Genomic DNA, 19,332 nt, shown 5'->3' on the forward strand with positions numbered 1-19,332 from the left:
GGGCCTTTAAGCCCCGAGCGCGGCGGTCGGGCGCTGCCCAATGGGAGTGCGGCTTGCTGGCAGGTGGAGGGCGCGGGCGGGCGGGCGGCGGCGCCGGGAGCTGCCATGGGGCGGGCGGTGGCGGGGTCGGGCGTGCCGCCGCGGGGCCGGCGGGCGAGCAGCGGCCGCGGCCCCGCGGAGCGCCCGTAGCCGCGGCCGGGCCGCAGGCTGGCGAGCCGGGGCGCGCTGGCGGCGGCGGAGGAGGAGGAGGAGGAGGAGGGAGGAGGCGGCAGCCAGCCGCCGGCCGCGCCGCCACCGACGCCCCACAAGAGGATGAAGAAGCGGAAGGAGCTGAACGCCCTCATCGGCCTGGCCGCCGACGGCCGCAGGAAGAAGCCCGCCAAGAAGGGCTCGGGCCACCGACTGCTGCGCACCGAGCCGCCCGCCTCCGACTCCGAGTCCAGCTCCGAGGAGGACGAGTTCGCGGCGGCGGGGACGCGGGGCCGCTGCGGGAAGTGAGTCTCAGGGCTGCCGCTCGGCCCCCGGCCCGGCTCGGGACTCTGCTCCGGGTCGGAGCTGGAGGCGGCGGCCTTGCCCTGCGCCGTTCGGCGTCCGGCTGCGGGCGCTGCTGGGTCCCAGGCGGGGCTGGCTGAGCGCGTCTGGCCCGGCGGGTCGCCCGGCCGGCCTGAGCCGTCCTCTGGCTGTTTTCTCCTTGGCTTCTCTGGTTTATGCCGAAGAAGCCCTGGGAGCAGCTCGGGGTCAGCTGCTGGCGGTGCTGAGCACGGTTACCCCCGTGTCGTGAGCTGCCCCGTGTCTGCGAGCTGACCCCGGGCTGGTTTTGCTGTGGACGCAGCGGGCTTCTGCCAGCAGTTAAACTTTTCAGTTAAGGAACAGCGTTATTAATGGGCCTCTAAGAATAACTAAAAGTAGGCATATTGCAGAGAAACTTAGGTGTTTGCAGTTTAGGATAATCAAGGTACTTGTCATAACGTTATGGCGATGCGCTTTCTTGAAGTCTGCTCTCCAAGCTATCGAGCAGATGTGCCTGACATAAGTTTATGTAGGAAGAGCAGGAAATTTTAGTGAAGGAAACCTGTCATCTGCTCTTAAATATGCTAGCAGTGCCTCCTGAGGATAAACTGAACAGAGAGCGATAGCCCTGATCTCACTGTCTAGCCTTGTTTAGTCTTGGAAAAGATCTTGTCAGCCAAAACGTGTCTCCTGTTCCAGTGCTGTCCCTTACTTTGATAGAACAGCATTTAGAATAAAACTTTTATAAGTACTGTTGAATACTTACAAACTGTTGTTTTTGTATTACCCAGGGGCGACTATCTGCGATGCTGCAAATTCTGTTACCCGCTATGTGCGTTTGTCATTCTTGCCGCTTGTGTGGTAGCGTGCGTTGGCTTAGTCTGGATGCAGGTGGCTCTAAAGGAGGATCTGGATGCAATAAAGGAGAAGTTTCGAACTAGTAAGTGTAAATGTAGCTGCACTGTTTCGCATTTGCTTTGGGCAGCGTGAAGAGCTTTAGTTGCCTACCTGCTTATTCAAAGTCTGAAAGTACTGAGTAGACAAACTGCCCTTGAACTGAGGAGTCCTCTGAGCCACAAGCACTCGGAGGCTGGGTGAATCTAAGGCAAATGTTATATAATCTTGCCTGCTCTATATCTGGTGAGGGGCCGGGACACTGGACTGCGTGGGCCTGTAGTTACTTGTACGTACACTTCTAAAATTCCTGACTTTGGTCTTGGGAGTGCTCTCTTCCAAAGGAAGCCCCTGTTTGAAAAGAAGTTGTTCTGATCAGCCCTGTAAAAGCAGTCTAGCGGATTTTGATGCATCCCTTAAAAAAAATAAGTAATGAAAAACAATGTTCCTTTCTTGAGCTCTTTTAAAAACCTCTTAATGCTTGCTGTGGTGTTACTGCAGTTTGAATATTGCTTCACTATTATGTTTTTTCTTCATGTCCTCTGAATGTTTATCTTGCTTGCATTAACCTCCTCTTGTTCCACTTTTATGTCATGTTGCGTACGGTGTGGAGTTAGATCACGTTTAATCCTTTGAAGTATGGCGTTAATGTGAAGTATTTTGCTTATAGGTCTCGGGTTTTCCCTGTCCACGTAAGATTTCAGTATTATAACTTCTGTAGTGCTGAGGTATAACAAATGGCGAGATTTGCATGTAGCGTAGGCACTCTGTTCTCTGTACCTCACCTCTGGACCTGGGATATGTTTTGGTGCCTTATTTTAGTAGTCTTTAAAATGCTATATATTGAAAAAGGCAAGGATAAGCTGAGGAGCTGTGTGAATGGAGTGGAAGAGAGTGAAGCTTAAGCATTCAGGTGGTCTCTAGCTGCTTCAGGAAAGCTAGGTAGTTAGGTTTTGGTTGAGGAGCACCACTGTTGACTGTGTGTTTTGTCCCATAGCTTTGGTCTTTGTTGTAGAATTTTTGTGCCCAGGACATGAAGGTGACCTTAAAAATAAGGCTGGTGAAATCAGTTCAAAAAATAGGAGGCTGCTAGGGCTGGAGGACTTGGTTTGCTTGTGGTAGAAAAGGTTTTGAGGAAATGTGTGTAGAAAGTCTTTGCTGTTGGTATTTAGGGCTTCCTGTTTGGATGTGTAACTTTGCTGTGAGGCGGGGAGGTGTCTGCCAAGGTGGAACCTGCTGGCTGGCTGGGAGTGAGGGAAAGCATTGCTGATAGATGTACTTTTATATTAACTGATACTGAACGCTGAAAGTTAGCAGTAACTGGCGTCCACCAGTTAAGGCAGATTGCTTCAGTTACAGCCGCTGCTTTGTGGCTGTGAGCATACCGAACAGCTCTGCAGCAGCTGTTTGTGTGTTCTGGGTAAGCTGACTGCCTTTCTTCACGGGCTGGTCTGCTCTAAGTATCTACTGGCAGTAAGAAAAGTTTTGCACTATGACAACACTTGTTGGCTTTGGGGTAGTCAAGTTTCAACGTTTCTGTCCTACACAGACCTCTTTGTTAAAGCGGTTGTTTTCCCTGAGCTTACTGTCTGGCCATTACAGATGTGCTTGTTTTCTCCTTAACGGCTCTGACAGAAAAGCCGTGCATTTAAGAGTTGGTCTAGTGATAGTCTCAGATTTCCTTGCCACTGTAACAGCATGCCTAGAAGCTGGACGGGAGTCTCATAATGAGGCACAGCATTAAAAACAATGACAAAACAGGCAGCAAGAATAATCTGGTTCCAAATAGTAGCATTGTGCTTTGGTGAGGCGGGTGGGTGGATGGAGAAACAAAGGCATGGGATCCATCTGTCCTACAGCAGGTTTGGAAAGACAATCTTCCTGCTTTGAATCTTCATTCAATTTTTTTCCCTATAAGACCAGATTGCTGAGGCAGTATTTGTTAATGTTCTGCCCTCCTTTGACCAAACTAAGTACGATATGAGTGCTTTTTAAAAATCCATCATCTGTGCATCTGGTGTGTTTGGGGTAGGGGAAAGTTATTGCAGTGTTTCCCTTCGGTTGTTAGTAATGATGCCAAGAATGCATGTAGTACTTACTTTTCTAGCACTGCAAAGGACTCTTAAGTGGAGTCTCGCTGTGTGCAGTGAGTGTGGTGAAACAGAAGATAATTTGACTACAAGAGCCTGTGAAACATCAGGTTCAGGGTGAACTGCTTGTGTCAAACGCACAATTAGCTCTCCATCTGTTTCTGCTAAAATACCCCTTTGAAGGTCTTACTTAACTGGAAGTGTTGTTTGGATCTTGGGTGATCAATGCAGATTTCTTGAAGCAAGTCCTTAAAGTAATTTCTAGGTACAGAGTAAAGTGCAGTGGGTTTTGGAAGATGCACAGCTTTCCAGCTGGGTGTATTTGGGCATCCACTGCACGGGCATGAAGGAAATCTGTCCTGGGAGCTGACACCAAGTACCATGTAGGTCCTACTGCTCTTGCAGACTGGTCTGAACGATGGTGGTTTGTTGTGGAGCATTCCAGTGCTGCGTTACGGGGTGGAGGTGCAGGTTTCGGAGAACTCTGTCATCTCCATCTCAAAACCTTTGCTTATTTGTTTCCCAGACCTAGGGATTTCGGATTGCCTAATAGCGCTTGAAGCTGAACAGCTTAGTCACTGCAGACCTGGGAGAGCTGCATTTCTGAGGCTCACTTGAATTGGTTTGAGCGGTGTGTTTCGCTCTTCCTATAGTATTAATTGCAGTAATAACTGACTTTATTTCTAAGGACCTTGTTTACTCGTTTGTTTACCAACAGATGGTAGCGTGTAAGCTTACACATTTTTTCAGTTGTCTTTCTGTCACATGGAACAACTGTCGTCATGTTAATCTCCTGGGAATTCACTTCATCATCAGCAGCCCCTTTGCACGCCTGGAAAGGGCACGGAGGTTCATTTCACGCACCTCCTTTGCCCTGGTACTGTTGGCAGTTCTTATTCACGGTCCCATTACTATTTCATGTTCTCCTGTGAAAGTAATGCTAAATATCTGCACTCAATGAAAACCTGCTGAGGCTTGCCAGAATGACAGTACTATTGCAAAGTGTTAAACTTAGTGCGGTCTCTCTGGGTTCTCTCTGCAGACATTAGTACTCTTAAAACAAAAAAGATCTGTCATTCTGCACAAACACTTAATTCTGAACTGGCAATAAACCCATATGTAGAAACTCTTACTGCCGCCTTTCTCTGCTGTAGATGTTGCTGCTTGTAATTTGTTTTTTACCTTTCAGCGTTGTTTACCTGGACTTTTTGGAATTTTTTAAAACAAATTTTAATTATTTTTTCATTTTTTTAGTGGAATCTAATCAAAAGACATCATTCCAAGAAATTCCTAAACTGAATGAAGATTTGGTGCAGAAGCAAAAGCAGCTAGAACAAATAGAGACTGGAGAACTCGGGCTAAATAAAATTTGGTTAAATATCACAGAGATCAATAAACAGGTGAGAAGGATCAGCGCTTGCTTTTGAAAAGTAATAAAATAGCCTATTCAAATTTATTTTTACAGAAATTAATTTGAAGTGCAGTCTAAGGACTTCTGTGATCACATGCTAAACTTTTATCTTTAAAGTTAAAATGGGGTATAAGCCTCATTGTTAAACAAGCAGTAAAAGTTTGAGCATCCAGTTGGACTGGAGACCAATTGCAAAGAGGAGAAATTACACGACTGGTGGAAAGACTTCAGGCAGAACTTGAAAAAAACTGAGAACTGTGCAGTTCTTAATTTTCCTGCTGAATAATTGTTATGCTCATAATGAGAGATTTGATACTTCAGATTTCTGAGAGTGTTTGTAAATGTTTCATGAGCGTGGAAAAAAGTTACCTGAATCAGTGCAAGTTCATGTTGCTACAAATGAAGTACTGGTGTCTCGTGAATCTAAAATCTGCTAATACCCACTCGGAATCTGAGCCAGTGTAAATCTTCGCTCTGTTTACGCAGCTAGAGCTAAGCCACTTAACAGAAAGCTGTTTCCTCAGCTGCTGTATGAACTCATGCTTCAAAGAAAGCGCCCAGCGAGGCTCTTATTGAAATTCTTACCTCGGAGGGTAGAAGTTCAGAGCTGCTCAGTCAGTGGTATTGAGAGGTCTGTGTGTGTGTGGAACCTCCCTGACACTGGTGCTTTCAGTTTGATTTTTAAGAGTAGTGAGGTGCCTGCTCAGATTGGGTTTTCTTCAGTCCCGTGCAGTGGCTACGTGCTTAATGGGGCACAGAAATATGTTTGAAAATTTCACTTGCTTTATTTGGCAGTGTGCATTATCCACAGATATTTCAGTGCTTCATTGGACTTTTAAACCGCTGTCGTCTGTACCTGGGTGTTAAAGATACTTGCATATGGTTCTTGTGAGCCCTCAAGTTACTTCAGGGTCTGGTTACAGTCTGAGTCAGCTATTCTGGGGATCAAAATTTAGTTACTGGTGTGGTTTGTTTTCCGTAAGTTGTTAGGATGCACTGCTAGGAATTATTTCAGCCAATATTCTGTAGAACCTGCAGAAACTCTGCACGCCAGCTGATCACCGTTGGCCTAGTGTAAAATTAGGATCTTGTCCATTTCCTCAGCTTGCAAAACAATTTTTTTTTGACCAGAAAGTGGGTTTTATCCACTCTATTATTGTGTTGTCAAATCTAAGAAGAGCTTATTTTTCTTCGTTTTGACTGCTGATGGCTACCAATTGATCTGAAAGTGATAGTGTTAGAATTAATGACCAGCATGTGGTGGTTTTTAATTTATTTGAGAGCGTCTCAGTTAGAATGAATAAATAATCGTGAAGACCCATTGAATAACTTCCCTTCTAGGTCACACAGTTGACAGAAATCGAGCTAACCCGCTGTACCTAGGTTGTCGCTGCTCCAGTGCTGTAACAGAAGATTTGAGTGATACATGCAACTCCTTTGCCTGCCGCTCAGCTAGGGGAGCTGCATGGCTTCGCTGGGTTTTGCCAGGCAGGTTTGATTGCTAAATGCAGAAGTAGATGACATTTTCCTCCATGTAAAGGCTTCTTGCACAATTTTAAAAATCTCTCTTGGGCAACAGCCTCTCTCTAAGGGGATTCTTGTAAAATGGGCAGAGGGTACGTTATTAAAAAGAAGGGGCTTCTATGGCTTTCATTCGTTTGACGAAAAAAAAAATCTTACTTCTGTTGCAAGAGGCAGAATACTTTTAATGTAGCCTAGGCAGGATTTACAGCGTAGAGGCAGGGGTGTTTTGTGTGTGTATGTATATATTTTTGTATTGCCTTGTGTTTTACTATTACAGATTAAGTCATTAGTACTGGGGAAGGTCAGAATCAGGATTTTGTTCACTAATTGTAAATATTCCTCTTTGTTTTTAGATCTCCCTATTGACCTCAGCAGTAAATCATCTCAAAACCAACATTAAGTCTGCTTCTGATCTGATTTCTCTTCCTCTCACAGTAGAGAAACTGCAGAAGGCAAGTAGTGTACATGTGGCTATTGCTAAACACGTTCTGTGCTGCTAAGCGGCAGCTGGGCTCTTGGGGACAGCAGTGACAACAGGAGTTACCTGAATTGCATGTGAGGAATATTTGCTTCCCTTGTTTTTAAATTGGGCTTTCATATACTTGGTGTTGTATGGTCCTGTGATAACGTATGGCAGATAAAAAGTTTGAAGGCCCTGTTTGTCCCTTTCTGGAGATGCATTTGTTTGTTTTTATGTTGTCACTTCTTTATCTTGGAGCCGATCCTTCTGGTTGCTTTCCTTGAGGTTGCTGATCTTAATGTCGTTGAAGACACTTGCAAGAAGTCTGCCTGCAGTTTTACAACTCTGCTTGCAAATAGGTGGTTTGTTTAGCCTTTTTAATTGGAGAAGAAAATGGACTGCTTTCTGGAAAACTTCCTTATCTTAAGCATGGTTCTACATCTGGCTTTGCATTTAGAGTCTTGAGGCAGGTGGAGGTCTAACTTGGGAGCGGTGGGCGTGGAAGGTTAGTGTGGGAGCTTGGTGTTTGGTACATGCACAGCAAAACATGAATTGTATGGTTTGAATGAAAACATGAATTGGATGGTTTTCTGACCATCCCTTGAAAGATGGGCCCCAGTGGGTGGCACAAGCCTAATTCTAAAGTGAGTTCTGTTAATACAGTGTCTCACCACGTGCCTTAGCTGAGCATTGTTTACCAAAGAACTGTCCCATTTATTTTAGTAAAAAGAATGGCTTGTTGAAGCTTCCCTGGCTCTTCCATGGCACTTGTGTTTATTTAGCAATAAACATTTATATTGCGCTAACACCAAATGTCAGTCCAGTCTTGTGGCTTTTATGGGTTTTCACTTCTGATTTCCTATCCCTAAAACATTAATGTATAATCAACAAGCCAGTCATGCAAAGCAATTAGTGTGGTTTGGCTGATCAGGCTGCTAGGATTTCTTTTTCTGGGAGGAGTACAAAGCTCTAATTTGCTGTTATGAGCATGCTGGATTTTCTTTGTGTCATATCAGAAGTCAGTCTTAAGGCAGTACCTAGAGTCTGGATCCTGCACCTGGCTTATTTACAGAATGTAGAAAAACCTTGGTATCATCTTGCTGCCTTCAGCAGTGTCAGGACAAAGTGTGAGGGCCAGCAGGTTTCAGCTTGAAGCGATCTGTTGAACTGCAAGGCTTTTTCATGTTGAAATAAGTCCATCCTTGGTCACGCTTCATGAAAATTAAAGATCTTGAGAACTTTTGAGTTCTTTCCAGTCTCTGCTGTTGAGTCTAAGTAAGGTGTTAGATGCGGCATCTGTTTCCACTGCTCTCTTCATGCCATCTTGCTTGCATTTATGTTTTGGAAGATTGTTATAATAAAACCAGAGCTGGAGTCCTTCCAGGAGGTATACTACGAGGTGTTGAGTGTGGAAAAACTATCAAGAGGTTTAAATAGTTTCAATGCTTTATAAGTGTCGTGTTAACAAAAAGCAATAGGTTTCAAGACCCAGACTTCTTTTTGATCCCTGTGTGCATGCTGCACTATCTCCTGTCACACAGGAGAGCTTCAGTGGGTGCAGGTGGGTAGCCTGGCTTTTGATAGCCCCGGTGAAAAATCTCCTGCTCAGCTGTCCATTGCATCCTGTTGTCTTTGGAATTACCTTCCTTTCTTGGAAGAAGTCATCTCTCAGCAGTCCTGGCTAACCGGGGAGGTCCCAGTTGGCTGGAGGTTATCTAATGCAGTGCCCATCTACAAGGAGGGCCGGAAGGAGGATCTAGGGAGCTACAGGCTTGTCAGCCTGACCTCGGTGCCAGGTAGGGTTATGGAGCAAGATCATCCTGAGTGCCATCACACAGCACGCACAGGGCAACCGGGTGATCAGGCCCAGCCAGAATGGGTTTATGAAAGGCGGGTCCTGCGTGACCAGCCTGATCTCTTCTATGGCAAGGTGACTCAGTGGATGAGGGAAAGGCTGTGGATGTTGTCTTCCTAGACTTTAGCAGACTGTTTCCCACAGCACTCTCCTGGAGAGACTGGCTGCTTGTGGCTTGGACAGATATATGCTTTGCTGGGTAAAAAGCTGGCTGGATGGCTGGACCCAAAGAGTTGTCATGAATGGAGTTAAATCCAGCTGGCATTCGGTCACGAGTGGTGCTCCCCAGGGCTCAGTACTGGGGCCAGTCTTGTTTAGTATCTTTATCAATGTTCTGGATGAGGGTATTGAGTGCCCCCTCAGTAAGTTTGCAGATTACACCAAATTGGGCGGAAGTGTTCATCTGCTGGAGGGTAAGGAAGGCTCTGCAGAGGGATCTGGACAGGCTGAATTGATGGGCTGAGGCCAGCTGTGTGAGGTTCAGCAAGGCCAAGTGCCGGGTCCTACACTCAGGTCACAACAACCCCATGCAATGCTGCAGGCTTGGGGATGAATGGCTGGAAAGCTGTTGGGTGGAAAAGATCTTGGGGTGTTGGTTGACAGCCAGCTGAACATGAGCCAGCAGTGTGCCCAGGTGGCCAAGAAGGCCAACGGCATCCTGGCTTGTACAAGGAATGGTGTGGCCAGCAGGAGCAGGGAGGTGATCGTGCCCCTGTATTCGGCACTGGTGAGGCTGCACCTCAAGTGCTGTGTGTTCAGTTTTGGGCTGCTCACTACCAGAAGGACATTAAGGTGCTGGAGTGTGTCCAGAGAAGGGCAACAAGGCTGGTGAAGGGTCTGGAGAACAAGTCTTACGAGGAGCTGCTGAGGGAATGGAGGCTATTTAGTCTGGAGGAGGCTGAGGGGAGACCTTATTACTCCCAACAACTACCTGAAAGGAGGTTGTAGTGATGTGGGTGTTGATCTCTTCTCCCAATTAACTAGCAATAGGACAAGGAGAAATGGCTCAAGTTGCGTCAGGGGAGGAGGTTTAGATTGGATATTGGGAAAAATTTCTATACTGAAAGAGTGGTAAGGCATTGGAACAGGCTGCCCAGGAAGGTGGTGGAGTCCCCATCCCTAGAAGTATTTAGAAGATGTTTAGATACGGTGTTTAGGGACCTGTTTTAGTGGTGGACTTGGCAGTGTTAGGTTGATGGTTGGACTCGATGATCTTAAAGGTCCTTTCCAACCTAAAGGATTCTATGAAAAGGCTGTTCTTCTTAGAATAGGATTTTGGTTTTCTGAAGGCTTTTTCTATGTAGGTACTGTTCCTGAAAATGGGGAGCTGCCTGCTAGTGTGAAGAGTCCTGAAGGATTACTGAGGGAGTTCCTCTTGGACAGGGGCTTTTGTTTGGACTGATGAACGGTGCTAAAGGTGTCCTGAGATTCCCCCAGGGCGGAGGGGTTGCTTACTGAACCGGTGTTCAGACGTACAAAATGGAGAGCTGGAGGAAGTTTCGTGTGGATATTGTTTAAATATAGTCTGGGTAGCTAGAGGGTCATTTCAGTGCTGTCAGAGCATGTGAGCATAAAGGGTCATAGGAAAAGGGGATTTTTAGCTTGGTTCTGTTTGTCTGAATGACTGTGAGGAAAGTATTAAAAATGGGATGAGAACCGTAGGGGCATGCTCTATGTCCCGATACTGTAACTTCCCCTGGTGTCCGTGGATGTCCTAGCCGACCGTCTGACTCTGATAGGTGCTGTGCTGTCAGCTGCGAAAACACGGGTGCGTGCAGCTTTACAGAATAGTGGCTTTCTGAAGTTAGAGCTGTGGGTTGGGGGGAGTTCATGGAGTTCACGTGGGTGAAGGCAAGGGAAAGGTGACAGTGGGGTAGTTGGAAGCAGAGGTGGCTGTCGCAGCATGCTGACTGTACCTGCAGAATTCATGGGGGCTTTGCTGATGCTTCAGAGCTATTCTTTCGTTTTTAAAAAAGGCAATACTTGCTTGAAAGTCTAATCTACAACCTTTGGCAGACTAGTTTTGAGGTGTATCATGTGTCTGATGGGTAGCCCTGAGAGACAAGGCAGGGTTAATGGGTGATGCCAGCATCCTTGTATTCAATACAAATACTCCATGCAGGGTGGAGGTAAGATGTCTTCATCTCATAGTTTATTGGGTTTTTTTTAATTAATGCCTGAACATTTGTTTTGCAGTGGGAGTAGCAAACCTGTAATGTTGGTTATCTAGCTTAAGCTCTCATGGTGTAGAGTGTGTCTTCGTTTATTGGCCTAGAAATGCAATGGGTATAATTTGCAGTTTTGTCTGCAAAGAAAGTTCCGAATACTTCAAATTCATCTGCGTATTTTTGTGGCATTCTGTCAGCTGTTTTACTAGCAAAAAATTGTGTTTAGCAGATTGAAACTTAGGGACAGTGGAGTTTGAGGAAGGCTGAGATTTCTGTTATCTTCTTTATTCCAGACCGTAGCGAACATAGGTAGCACTCTTACCAGTGTTTCTCATGATGTTGAAAATATACAGACAGCTATTGAAGAATACAGGAGATCCACAGAAATACTCCAGAATGATGTGGTAAGGAAATGTTCTGATTTAACACTGTGCTTTAACAGTTACCTGCCTAATATGAAGCAAGTTTTGGAACTGTGTGGAGTTTTGCCTGATGCCTTTGAAATACTTTTGAAGTTGTAGTAGGTGTTGGTTGGTACACTGCTAGTCTCCTTATCCCTGTGTGGCATCTCCTCTATGAAGTATGTACTTTCCTGTAGCCAGAATTGTTGGTTGCTTCGGTGCGTCCCATCCTGCAGATTTTTGCTTCCTACCAGACAGATGTGGAGCCTTGGGGATCTGCTTCTGTGTGATGCAGGGTGCTGCTTATGGTAACTCTCTGCAGTGTCTTAGCAACTGGGGATGGTGGAAGCATTGAGATACAGTTTGCTGGCTGAATTGAGGACACGCATAAGGATAAAGTTGCTGACCATCTTTACCAGAAACTACTCACTGCATTTATACTGACCTCTCAGTTGGGGTTAACTGAGTCAGTAAATAAAGTTTGTCAGTTAAATTGCAATACAGTATTACTTTAATAAGAATACTTGCAGATAACATCTAAAGCAGACACATTGTAAGACTTGATTCAGACAGTGGGTGCTATAAAAACGTTGCAGATACAACATTGTGCATGGTAGCAGTGAAATGGGTATCGTAATACTTCATTAAAGGGAGAAGAGCTATTTTGGGGGGTTAATTAAAATAAATTTGGACCCTGTGTGTTTGAATGAGAAAACTCTGTATTAGCCTGGTTAAAATACTGCATGCACAACCGACATGAGTGACTATAATTGTAGCAAAACATCCTTAGCTACAGCCTGCCAGTTATTAAAAGCTTAGTATTTTTTTTACAGGCATTTGGTAACATAATTTTCTACTTCTTTCCTTAGAAGGAATTAAAACAGATACCTTCACTTCCCTCCACTGTTGTGCCAAGGACTGAGAGAAATCAGACAGAAAACTGCAAACAGGTATTTTTCTCCCTTGTGTATGGAATATCAGTACAAACATCACTGACACTTTTTTGTTTTGCAGTATTGTAGTGTACAGAAAGTATGGTTTTTATCAAGACAATACAGATAGCATCCTTCAAAACAAAACATAAGAGAATTTTGCTGTAGTTTGTCCTGTTTATGCACAAACAGGAAAGTGTCCTAGTCTGAGAGTGTATTTTTTGCGTTCTAACTGGGTAAGGAGTAAAAAGACTGAAACAACTATCAAACAAATTATAGGTGTACTTTGCTCATGGAAATGAGTTAAAGGCCTTTTATCGAATGGATTTTATGGCAGGTACTTGCCAGTATGAGCGAATTTGGGAGTGGCATATATTGAGTCACCCTCGGTGTGGAAAGCAGGGCTTCAGCAGCAAGAACTACAACAAAAAAGGATAGTGTGTGGATGTTTAGCTGAATGGGTTGGAATGGAATGGCTGCATTTTTTTACATTTAATAGAGTCGATATCTTTCTCAAAAATGAATCTTGGGTATAAATATGCCTATTACGTGCTTTCTTGGGAAAGATAGTTGGTGTGGTTATTAAGCTTGCCCTGGACAATGATACGAACAGGCTTTGTGTGTTTGCTGGCACAGCTGAAGTGATTACCTTAGCAGCAAAGAGGTTAGCCCTGAGGTAAACCTCAGTTTCGAACTTTGAAAGCTGGAGTAACTTTCCGGAAGCTTCCGGCTGGATGTTTTCAGCAGTGTTTGTGGAGAGCCAGTCTGAAGTCTGCCCAGTTACACTGGGTCAGTCACCATGTTGTTAATAGCAAGAGCACTGCAGAGGCTGAGTAAACTGACGTGTGCTGGTTTTATATTTCAGGAAAGCCAGCTGCTGCATGCAGCTTTGGAGGAGCTAAATAATACTGTAGTGACGTACCAAAAGTTGAATGACAACAAGCTTCTAAATGTAGATTCATCCCTTGGTAACCTTAGCCGGAGGGTTATGCTGTTAGAAAACTCTCCCCTTGCTGTGAATAATCTGGACAAAAGAGACAATTTGTCTACCAGTGTGGTAAGTATTTGAGGACTAAGGGTATCTATTCAGGCTAGCGGGTGCAATACTTCCTATGTGCTACAGATACAGCTTTTCAAACCTAACTGAAGAAAATGTTGGAATGAAACTTGAGACTTACGATTTCATTTGAAAAGACTGGAATTTGTTCTATATTTCTGAACAAACAACCAATGTTAAGAGTATCTCTGAAGCAGTCACTTCTTCCCTGCAGAATCTACAGAAAAATGTCTAAAACACTGTGACATTTGAGACTTGGGCGACTGCTTAACGGAACAGGATTCATAAACCTCTTTAACCATGTTTTAGGAAGGCACTCTGGCATGTAAGGGGTCTGTTAAGATCACTGAGGAACTAGATGGGCCTCTGGATTGTTCAGCAGTGCTTAAATGCTTTAAAAAAAATCAATACTAAATACATTCATAAATCCTTATGGTGCTTTCTGTATTCCATGCTGGGGCCAGCCTCTACGAATGTATTCTGTATGCTTAGCAATAAGGAACATGCTGATGTTGCTGTGGTAAATTACACAATCCACTGTCTTCATGTTTATTCTAGCATGTATTTATCCTTTTTTTTTCCTGCTTGTGCCTGCCAGACTTGAAGGAAAGAAACTCCATTGTAGAAAATAATAAGCACATGAATAAACTTGTCTCTCCTCCATTTTTCCTGTAGGGGAATGATGCAACTACCTCTCTAAAAGTGGAAAATGAAGATCAACTAGATAATGAAACTCATTCAAGTAAAGAATTGAAGGTAAAGTAAGGAAGCACAAATTACACTGGATTAGTAGAGCATGTCATTGTCTTTATAATCATGTTTTAAATGAGACTTAATTGAGGAAAGATCTGCAAGCAGGCTAATCTGATCCAGTTTCTTTTAAGTTCCAGATTAGGACAGTTTATCCATCCCATTTTGGGGACAGGAAGTCAATTAAGATCCAAGAAAAGTTGTAATAATTTAAAGTCATGCCATTCTGACTACATGTGGGATAACGTAGCAGCCGCTGTAATATCCTCCCGTGCAGCTGAAAGAATCTTGGGATGTTCAGACTGTGGTCTGAACAGGGGAGTCTGGCAGCCGGCTCATTTGAGTTCCCGTTGCCCTGCTCTCAGCAAAGGTAGCCCAACTGCTGTGGGGTCACGCTGCAAATGGGTTTATGGCATTTATCGAGGTTTAAAAACTTTCTAGGGTTGACTTAGAGAAACTTTGTGCTCGTGCAGTCTGGGAATTGATGAAAGCCACCTCTTGGTAATGATCTGATGACTGGCTGAGAGCGACTTTAACAGACTAACTGAATGGCCAGCTCGTAGGCTGCTGAGGTTAGTTTCTATCTTCTGGAAAGAAGGCAGGACAGTGAACTGGCTACGCTGTCCATTCTAGGCTTGGATTGGTGTGAACTCAACCTGTCATCTGGAACCTACTTGCAAAAAAGAGCAAAAAAGCTCCAGATTAAAAAATGCAGGGCTTTACTTTGACAGAGATGTAGTGACTCCTGCACTAAGGTGGTCAATACTGCACACAAACATTTGAAACAATCATGCAATTCAGTTAATGTATAAATGTTCGCTCCAAGTGTGTTTGAGTGTTTTATATTACGATTTTTCAGAGTCTTGCTCATTTATGTAAGAAATATGGAAATTAAATGTCAGATTCTTTTGAAATCTCTGTCTGCAAAATAGTTGCCTACTTTTCAGGTTGAGGTACTGATTTTATTGTTTACTTCCAGACCATGTGAGTTTATTCCTTGCATCTTTCCACAGACTTTTTTTTTTAATTATTTTAAAAATCTTGTTTATAATTTTAAACTTGATCAGCCTGGCGACCTCCAAGTCGCTCAAAAGTACTTATATACTCTAAATTACTACTTTTTCTGATCTTCATCTACTGAAGGGGTGGTTTTTAAGAAGATTTTTTTTCTCCATATGCAGGAGACAGGAACTAGGGATTCTCAGGTATCAAAACTAAGAGAAAAGCTTCAGCTGATGAGCACTCTCACAGGCAAGTCAGAAAGTGACAGACCCATTGAGACATCAAAGAATGGTAAGAATGTCTTGTAATAGTAATCTATAAACCTGAAAGTTCAGTGTGTCATTCAAAGAACAACTAATGAAGGTGGATAATTTAGATTGTTCCTGAAGTTTTTTGGTGAAGATTATTTCAGTTAAAGTGGTAGGAAACTGACGGCTCTAAAACAGAAAACTCTATGTGAGTGCAAAAGTTTGAAGGTGACTTTCCGTGTGTATAGCAGGATTCACGTGCATCAGTAGCTGGAAGGCATACAGTGATGAACTTGTAGACATTTATACCCAGTAACATCTCTCTTAGCTTTTCAGTGTACCATAGAGGAAAGGTCTGCGTCTCTGCTGACTTGTCTCAGCTCTGCATTGTTGCTGTGTATATTCAGGTAGTGCTGAAAGTAAGACTTGAAATGCTTCATTATGGTAGAAGTGTGGTGGTTGTTAATTTGCTAAGCAGCAGCTTGGAAGTTCAGACGTTGCTGTTGGGGAAGGTGGATACCTGCACTGACAAGGTGAAAACAGCCCAGGTGGGCAGATGTCATTTGCCTAACAAAGCTTGTTCAGCACGTTCAGACTGGGAAGTAGAAAGCCCTTCAAAGTCATTCTTTGGGGTTTACACATACACAATCTCCTAGTGCACCATGGAACAGTAAAGCTCTATAACTGTCAAAAAAAATTTCCTTCCTTCTGCTCTTCTGGTTATTGGTAAGAGGGGACAACGCTGCTGTATTCTGAAACGATTTTGCAGCATTCTTATCCCATATAGCATCTGTAATGCAAAAAAAAAAAAAGTTTTACTGGATTTTTTTGTTTGTTTCTGCTAACTGTAATTCTGTGGAACTAGTAAAACTGATAGAAATTGTTTTGTAACAGTTGAAAGTAGTCTGAGTACTACAGCAAAGCCCACAGACCTTTCAAGGCTGGCTTCAAGGTCAGCTGATGACAACACAGAGGGTAACGGACAGCTGAGACATCTGTCCTTACCAGGAATTTACAGCATCAAAGGTATGTCCTTTTCAGGCTGACCTTTTTTTCTGAATATTTCATGTAAGTGTTCAGGAGGCGATAAGTATAACTGGAATTACAGCAGTGTGTGTGTGCATTCTGGCAGAAGTGAGGTCAATTTTAAAAACTTGAGAACTACAAACTTCAAAAAAAAAAAAAAGTAATTAAAAAAAACCTAAAAGAAAAGACTAGCGTGTAAAAGAAAAGCAACTGGGATTTAAAGAGGAGTGTGCATTATAAGTGAATTGTAATTGTTTTGAGTGCCAAAGTATTGTACCAAGTGCCCCAGAGATTGAGAGAAGTCAAGGGCAGAATTAGGATGCTGAAGGAAAATGAAGTAGGTGTGAGTGTGTTATGTTCTGGGCTTTTTTTCTGTTCTTTATTTTTATTTTTTTTAAGAGAATGCTGCCTGGTCAAATGAATGGTTTCTGGATCTTGCTGTTCAGTCTCTTCAGCTACTGAAAGGGCAGTGCTTTGCATCAGGAAATGAATAGACACTTTTCCCTTTATATCGTCTGTGCTGTTGGTATAGCAACAGTCATTCAGAGCTTGCTTTTGTGGAGGATAACTTCATCTGTATGCAGTTAGTGGTTGCAGAATGGACTATTTAGTCGTGGCCAGAAATAGGGACTTTTTTTTTTTTTTTTTTTTTTCAGATTTAATGTAATTTAATGCAGAAATGTTCCTGCTTTTTTCTCCTGAACTGTTACTGACAGCTTGCAACAGTGTAGAAGGCGAGCTACATACTTGGGTCTGCTTTATTTAATTAGTGGGTAGTAAGACATAGTGCACTGAAACTGGAAGAGCAGCTTATAGGATATTCTTGTGTACTTAAAGGAGCTACTTTTAAATCCTTCTCTCTTTTCAGATCTTCAGAATTTGATGGAAAAAGTAACTGAAGATGCTGATGGAGAACTATCATATGAAGATCTTCAAAAGCTGCTTGGCTCTACGGCCCAAGAGTCACAGAGCTTTAAGAAATTTGACACAGACGGAGATGAGAAATACTCATTACAAGAACTGAGATCGGCTTTAGGTGTATAGGATATATATTTAGAAATGTGACATTGACGGATGCTACTGTAGCTAAAGGAAACTATGGGATATGAAAAACTACGCCTGCACTTTCCCAGTGTTTTACTGATCTTTGGAGCTAGATTGCTGTACACATTGCCACCTCTTTGTTTGCATTTATTGAAAAGAAATTAACAAATTTTTATGTCAGTAGGACATAATATTGGGACTGTGCTAAATCCAGAAGATTCCCAAACTTGGAAACATTTTCCTCTCGTTCTTTCCTTTTCAAGGGAGTTGTTCTTTTTAATTTAAAATGTGTAGATACTAAAATAAAACTATGGTTTTATATATCACTGAAATTTGCCTTAAATTAGAGAGCTGCACTTTATGTAGAGCAGAAAGAGAGCTGTCTTGTAAAGATGGGCTGCTTCTGCTTGTAAATATTTGAGATCGAGTAAATTATGCATATTTAAGGAGAAGTTTGTGTCAGGGGCTGTGTTGGTAGTAAGCTGTTTATGGTGAGAGGCTGAGCCTAAAAGGAGTGGTTAAGGGCTTCAGCTAAATTTCCAATTTTGACTAAGTATATCCATGAATGAGCTTGGGCTCAGAGGAAAGCAGGAGTGGTAAATCATGCCCATCTGTAGCAGGATTTATTTTTAGAGGGAAGAGTCGAAAGTGTTTTTATATCATGAGCCTACAGGAGCAGTTGCCAACCAAGTGCTTGGGTTTTCACTTCAGCATTCTTTTAGCTTTTGCTGTTTTGTGTCCCGATTATTCTGTGAGATGAGCCTATCTATTTTTTAGAAAAAGAACTTGAACAGATGCTTTAAGAGGTAAAAGTCTGCAGCGTAGTCTGCTGAGTAGCATGGGAATAGTCTGTGCCTGGGGTGTGACCAGCGGTGTGCTGACAGTCTCTCTGGCCAGGCACTGGAGATCTCTCGAGCAGGGTTGCTGCTGCTGCCAGTCTCTCCCACCCCTATTGCTGAGGTTGCTCTGAAGTGCCCCGAGCAAAGCTCCTGGTCAGCAGGAGCGTGGGTGGGTGGGCAAGGCCCGGAGCAGGCTGTGGGCTGTTTCCTGGCTCATGTGAGCGGGGTCACTTCTTGGTACCTTTACCTTTTGTGTTCTCCCTGGCAGAATGATGTGAAAAGCAGGACAGGAGCATGCAGCCGCATCAGCGTTCTCCAGCGACGCACACTTTGTAAGTGAGGTTTCCTGACTGTAGAGGAACCGAAGGGTTTGTTTATGCCAGTGGATCTAAACACAGAGCATGTTTGTAACCTTCCGGAACACGGGACAGGGCTTCGGGAGAAGGGATTCTCCTGCAGGGTGGATCAGGGCCGAGCTGGGTGGTTCTGCTCACAGACATCGCTGATCTTGTTCGGAGTTTTTTGCGCCAGCAGTGAATTGAAGTTGGCCACCTCGCTGAAACAGCAGTTTATGTGGACGCTGGTTCGTAATTGCTGACTTTTGACTTTAGAGTGGATGTTTTATGAATAACTGTATTCTGGAGTACGAGTCAGTGAAGGAATGTGGAAAATGGAACCCTGTTACCCATTGCTGAGGCTTCTGTCACTGTCGCTCTTCTGTCCTGGCTGGGTAATGCAGATGTGACCCAATACGGAAATGCTTTTGATGTGACATTTGAAAATATAGTATTTAAAAACAAAACCAACCAACCAACCTTGGCTTTTGAGAGGACAAGAAGCCAACACTTGCTTCTTGCTGCTTCTCACACCCTTTTATACTACTGTATAATTCCTTAACCAAATAATAATAAAAAAACCACACCTAGCAATAAAATGTAACCATTCTGGTATTTCATTTGTACATACTGTATCATAGCCATATGCCAGAGTTTGCAAAATATTTTTGGAAGTTTGATGTATATGGAATGTAACTCACCTTAAAGTCTGAGGGGTTCTTGTATGGCCATGTCACTCTGTTAGCGGTTTGTTCGGTCTGCGAGCCCCGAGAGCCCGGCGCGGGG

At 43.7% G+C, this 19,332-nt stretch overlaps 1 protein-coding gene across 2 annotated transcripts; it reads left to right on the top strand.

The window, feature by feature from the left end:
* Positions 1 to 230: 230 nt before the first annotated feature.
* On the top strand, positions 231 to 19,150 carry EFCAB14 (EF-hand calcium binding domain 14). 2 transcript variants are annotated; one of them, XM_075424545.1, is made up of 11 exons: positions 231 to 494; positions 1,302 to 1,450; positions 4,749 to 4,894; positions 6,783 to 6,881; positions 11,206 to 11,316; positions 12,183 to 12,263; positions 13,111 to 13,302; positions 13,978 to 14,058; positions 15,234 to 15,345; positions 16,197 to 16,328; positions 17,197 to 19,150. In XM_075424545.1, the coding sequence occupies exons 1-11, from the start codon at positions 313 to 315 to the stop codon at positions 17,370 to 17,372; spliced, it is 1,461 nt and encodes a 486-aa protein (XP_075280660.1). In that variant the 5' UTR covers positions 231 to 312; the 3' UTR covers positions 17,373 to 19,150. The 2 variants fall into 2 exon arrangements, with proteins under 2 accessions (XP_075280660.1, XP_075280661.1); XM_075424546.1 differs by lacking the exon at positions 16,197 to 16,328.
* Positions 19,151 to 19,332: the final 182 nt, after the last annotated feature.

The sequence above is a fragment of the Opisthocomus hoazin genome, chromosome 6 (assembly GCF_030867145.1).
Source record: "Opisthocomus hoazin isolate bOpiHoa1 chromosome 6, bOpiHoa1.hap1, whole genome shotgun sequence".
Classification (NCBI taxonomy): domain Eukaryota; kingdom Metazoa; phylum Chordata; class Aves; order Opisthocomiformes; family Opisthocomidae; genus Opisthocomus; species Opisthocomus hoazin.